The sequence below is a fragment of the Pteropus alecto genome, unplaced genomic scaffold (genome assembly GCF_000325575.1).
Source record: "Pteropus alecto unplaced genomic scaffold, ASM32557v1 scaffold101, whole genome shotgun sequence".
NCBI lineage: Eukaryota > Metazoa > Chordata > Mammalia > Chiroptera > Pteropodidae > Pteropus > Pteropus alecto.
The window spans coordinates 17,473,075-17,478,731 of record NW_006432945.1 but is presented as its reverse complement, the minus strand read 5'-3'; the positions used below and the strand labels follow the sequence as shown (position 1 = coordinate 17,478,731).

The window sequence follows — 5,657 nt, the reverse complement described above, 5'->3', positions numbered from 1 at the left end:
CACTCTTTCTGTGATATAATTTCACTGTAAACAAAAACATGACACTTGCCCCCCACATACGGAGTCGAAAATAACACGTTTTACAAGAAGCTGAGGTTCGCGGATTCTGTTGCATTAGGGCTCTTGTTTAGATGGAGTCGACCATTACTATGATATTCTTACTGACTTAGAGTACGTCTGACTGAATGTTGGTGACGCTCAGGGATTTTTAAATTATTCCTTTCTAAAACCTGGGCAGAGCCATGTGTCATGTTAATGAAAAAAAAAATCATCTGTTAGTGAAAAAACATCTTCGGATAGCAGCAGCCTTTCAGCATATGCCAAATTCTTAATTTTAAATTCCAGGATCCAAAAGTAATTATAAAATCTTTTCTTCTTGGGCCCTTTTGTTTTATTCTGTTTTTTTTTATTCTATTATATTTAAATGTTATTCTAGAACTTAAAATTTTTATAGGCAAAATAAGTCTACAGTATGGAATTAAATTTTTAAGTTTTGATTTTTAGATGCTTTTGCATGTTTTCGTTTCTGACCTCTAGGTGGCAACCACGCCAAGCCTTGTGACAAGCAGTGCGGCCACAACCCTCACCGTCAACCCAGTCCTGCCCCTGACCAGCGCTGCGGTCACTAACCTCTCAGTCACAGGTGAGCGGCAGCTGGGCCGTGCAGCCGTTGGGCGCGTGCTAGGCCCTCGGCGGTTTCCGTGAGGATCTGCCACTGAGTTGGGAATTAAAGCTCTAGAAGTGTTGCTCTTTTTAAGTTGCATGTGAAAACCTGAACTCCAGAAACATCAGGCATAATTTTGTCAGAAATAATACTTTCACATAAAACTTTTTTTTGTTGTTCTTTCTCACTCTATTTTCTCCATTACTCCCAGTTTTATCTTTCAAAAACACCAACCTTTTTTCAAGTAACTCCTCTTCTTAAAAAATTTCCTTGGAAAGCTTCAGGTTTTGGCATTCAGGAAAGCATCAGAATTCACCTTTGATTCATAGACGATTATTTCTGATCCAGACGTCGTCTTCCGCTGGTCTCTCTCCCTCGCGTCCTCAGCACTCGAGAGGACACCCTCCCCTCCGCCACCCCCCAGCAGCAGACAGTGGCCAGTCCAGCCTGCGTGCCTCTCTGATGGCGGTGGAGCTGCTCCCACCAAGACTCCCCTTCCTCTTGGAAACACTCTTTAGCTTCCCGGGAGGCTGTTCGTGTCCACCTGCCTGCATTATAAATGATCGTCTTTTACGCTGTCTTTTCCAGTAGACTGTCCACTCCTCAGAACATCTGGCTGTTCTTTTTGAAGTGTCCGTGCCTAGCTTAGTGCCTGACAAACTCACTGTAAAATGAGTGGATAAATTTTTTCCCCGTGCCCTTTAAATGACAGATTTCCCAGACACACTTTAGAGAGCATCGCCATCACTGCTTTAGTGACACGTAGTGCGTAAGGCATTCCGAAATCATTCACCGGGTCGACCGTGTGCTAATAAATCACTGGATGGATTTGTGATATTTCACAGTCAAGTCTGAATTCAACCTAGAGCTGGGGAATTTGGGTTTCTGCGTTCATGTTTGACTTCGTAACACCTCTTTGGCTCTGTGACCTAAACCATGATGCAAAAAGTGAATAAATAGTTTTCTTTTTCCTATTTATCTGTACCAGATGGACTCAGATATTCTTTTATATTCATCAGGTTAGACTCCTGTCACTTTTTATTTTAATGTTCGCGTTGTCCCAGATTTGGCCAGTGGGGGTCCCTTCAGCTGGCGCCTGTGCCCCTGACTTGGGCCTGTCATTCTTTGAGTGGCCCCTTACTTTTTGGCACAAGATGTTCAGGCTTCTCTTACTGTCTCTCCGAGGACCGTTCCTTCAGGCGAGGAAAGGGGCTTCGAAACCCGTGTCTGGGCGCTAGCTGCACTTCTTGACACTGTCATGGGTTCAGAGCATCTGAACGGCAGTGGGTGTACATACACATACACATCCGTGGGTATGTGTGGAAGATACACGTGTGTACATATGTTCACATGTGTACGTGATGCACATCTGTGTGCATTTGTCTTTACCTAGCCATCTACGTTTATTAAAATCCACGAGTTCTTACGGATAGCTCCAGTTCCAACCCAGGACCCTCTAGGTCATTCTTTCCTAAGCCTTAGTTCTAAAACGTTTGTTTTTTGTGGTTCATTTCCATACAAACATTAAACTGGGTTAATTAGAAAAAGAGCCGCTGAGAGGTTCCCGGGTGGTAGCCTCGTCGTCAGCTGATTCTAGCGTGTGGCTGAAAAGCCCGCTGCTCCAGACCCGTTTGCAGGAGCGCCCTGCTAACCCGGCCCTCCTTCCAGGCACTACAGACACCGCCTCCAACAACACCGCGGCCGTGATTTCCACCGCGCCTCCGGCTTCCTCGGCGGTCACCTCCCCCTCTCTGAGCCCCTCCCCGTCCGCGTCGGCCCCCACCTCCGAGGCGTCCAGTGCCAGTGAGACCAGCACGACGCAGACCACCTCCTCCCTGCCCTCTCCTCTCGGGACCAGCCAGGTGATGGTGACGGCGTCAGGGTTGCAAACAGCAGCAGCTGCCGCCCTCCAGGGAGCTGCCCAGTTGCCAGCAAACGCCAGCCTCGCTGCCATGGCCGCCGCTGCAGGACTGAACCCGGGCCTCATGGCACCCTCACAGTTTGCCGCTGGGTAAGGGGCCTTCTCATCCCGCTCACCTCAGAGACCCCTGGCAGGTCATCCCTGCAGTTCGTGTGGGGAGGCTTTCCATCACCATCCTAAGTGCAAAAAACAAAGCAAAACTCCTGACAGCCTTAACCTTTTTCAAACGAGTCCCTGTGTCGTAGCTCAAGGAGCTAGATTATAGTGGACGTAAGTGTCCAGCACCTGGAGGGCAGCATCAGGTCGTTACTCCAGGTGGAGACACCGGCACCGGGTGTACCTGAGCGCCGGGGAGAAAGCCTCTCATGGCGTCCCCGGTAAACCCTGTCGGCCGGCGGCTTTCTCGTTCTCAAACAGAGATGAGAGCTGCAGTGATAAGATGCCCGAGTTTATCTCAGCAAATGTGTGGGAACGACTTTGCAAATAGATTCTTCTCTCTGGCGTTCTTCTTCGTTAAAGTGAATGAAAATTCAGAGGAGAGTCAGGGTGACTGCGGGTCGGACGTCCTGTGCGGGCCCCAGTCGCGTCTGCTCCGCAGGCACGCAGGCACTGCTCACCCAAACGAGGGGTCGGGGACAGTGGCAGACAGCCCCAGGCTCCCCCCGTGTCGTTCTCCTCCTTACCCCTCCGGGTGTTGTCAGGCCGGCCGACGTGTCTGCGTGGTAATAAGGTGACGCTCTTTTGGACTTGCAGAGGTGCCTTACTCAGCCTCAGCCCAGGGGCCCTGGGCGGCGCGCTCAGCCCCGCGCTCATGAGCAGCAGCACGCTGGCGACCATCCAAGGTCAGTGGAGCCATTTTCCTTACTGTCTCTCTCTGCTCGTGGCGGAAGTCTGCTTCGCCAGACGTGAGGGTGGGGAGGGGTTGGCGACCATCAGCTGACAGTGCTGCCTGACTTGTGGGCCAACCAAATGTCCTGGCCAGAGAGCTTTGCGGAGAAGCACGGTGTGAGCTGTGAGCTGGACCGGAACTGCGCTCGGCAGGTGTGTTGTAGGAGCCAGGACTCTGAGCGGGTGCTCGTGTTCTTACGCGCGTCGACCTGGGGCCAGGGTCCCCTCCACACGGTTATCCACGCAGACTCACCGTGTGGAAGCCCCCAGGCTCCGCCTCCACCCCAAGGGAGCCCCCTGTGGGCGCGCGGGGATGGCTAGCGTGAGAGTGGCCTCCAGACTCAGGAGTGCTCCTCACTCCGGTCAGGTCTGCCCTGGTGTCCGCCCCCGTCCCCGACCACATGGCCTTTTGCAAGCCCAGGTGGGTCCCTTTTGGCCTTAGCGTGCTACCCAGTCTCCAGTGAGTCCAAGTCCACTCATTTCCTGTACTACAGGGCGTGCTGTGCAGCCTCTGGGCTTCGTGTCTGAGGATGCTCACAGGGAAGCCATGTGAGACAGAACCCTATGTTAATCAGAAAATGTTTTTTCTTAGAATAGTCCGTTCTTACGTGAGAGTTCTTGGGGCCAAAAATAAGTCGTTAGTCAGCCCCAGCTAGGATCGATGTTTCGGGGTGGCGCGTCCAGCACGTCTGTTGCAGACACAGCCAGGGCAGGCCCGGACCCCTGCATTGGCTTTCACATGGACTGAATCTCATGTGAAGCTGATGGCTAGATCGTTCCAGGCTTCGTTATCGGGGATTTCTCCTGGAGGAGGATTGGTGGTAAATCACTTTTCTCTTGCAGCGAGTGTGTCTCTTGGCCGTGGGAACGCGCGGAGGCACAGTGCTTCCGCAGGGCAGCGCCAGGCGTAGAGCGGGCTGTGCCCAGTCCTGGCCCCTGGAACACGCCAGGCGCACGTCCTCCCGTGCCTCTCGCTTCCTTCGTACGTTATTTGAGAGATCGAGCAGACTTCTAAAGCCATGAGAGAAACCCTCAAATCTCCATGTGGGGGCGGGGGTAGTTATATGGGTGCGGAGTTGTTGGGGTTGTCAGACAACAGGAAAATGTAATAAGTGAGAGTGCCCAGTGATTTTAAAGAAAAGTTGGGCACTCCCTTCAGTGGAGAAGCGACAGGATCATAGAAAAATGCTCACGTGTTCCAGCAAGTCCTAACCTGAGGTCACCCCCCCCCCCGCCCCCGAGCCACCCGCATCGCTGCGTCTCTGCTCCCCATCTGCAATAGATGGGTCACTCTCCTTCACACAGGGCATGAGAGCGAATGCCTGGCCTCCGGAAGTGAAAAATTAATCACACCTTATACTTTATTTGGTAACGTAACTTAATTTAGAACTAAAGCCTTTGGAAAGACAGCTTTTCTTCTTGTGTATCATACTGAAAATGCTCACGGTTTTAATAATGTCGGTTGGCTCGATCAAAGCTAACTACATTTTAATGCTTTAATCACTGTAACTAGTTTGTCTTTTGAATGGAGATGGTTTAAAATCAGCAATCTTCATTAAAAACAAAATTATGGGATTTAACAGATGCTTCTACGTAAATGCAAAAAGTTGAGAGTTCAGGTAGAACTACGACTGACGTCTTAGACTTAGACAGCGCTTCCTTCTCCCCGTCACCTGTCCTGCTCGTGCTCGTTAGGCTTCTCAGCCCTTTAGCCCCCTTCAGAGCTGGGAGTGAGTCTCCCGTGGTGGCAGGACCACGGGCTGCAGCTCCGTGCCGGTCGCAGGAGACCTCGGCGCGTCAGCTGTGCTCTGGCGTCTCGAGATGACACATTAACGCTGCCCTTCCTGCCTGTTTGGGGTCTGTCTGTAGCTCTGGCTTCTGGTGGCTCTCTTCCAATAACGTCACTGGATGCAACTGGGAACCTGGTGTTCGCCAATGCGGGAGGAGCCCCCAACATCGTGACTGCCCCTCTGTTCCTGAACCCTCAGAACCTCTCTCTGCTCACCAGCAACCCGGTCAGCTTGGTCTCCGCCGCCGCCGCCTCCGCGGGGAACTCCGGGCCCGTGGCCAGCCTCCACGTCACCTCCGCCTCCACCGAGTCCATCCAGAGCTCCCTGTTCACGGTGGCCTCTGCCAGCGGGGCCGCGTCCACCACCACCACCGCCTCCAAGGCCGTGAGAGGGG

The 5,657-nt window shown here is 52.4% G+C and overlaps 1 protein-coding gene across 1 annotated transcript in view; it reads left to right on the top strand.

Annotated features, from left to right (window-relative positions):
* POU2F1 (POU class 2 homeobox 1) overlaps positions 1-5,653 on the top strand; it is a gene marked incomplete at its 3' end in the record, with an annotated part of 40,155 nt that extends 34,502 nt beyond the window's left edge. Inside the window, exons 13-16 of the mRNA XM_025044011.1 lie at positions 538-643; positions 2,333-2,675; positions 3,339-3,427; positions 5,343-5,653. Coding sequence (XP_024899779.1) covers positions 538-643; positions 2,333-2,675; positions 3,339-3,427; positions 5,343-5,653 — 849 coding nt within the window. The remainder of the gene's footprint in view (positions 1-537; positions 644-2,332; positions 2,676-3,338; positions 3,428-5,342) is intronic.
* Positions 5,654-5,657: the final 4 nt, after the last annotated feature.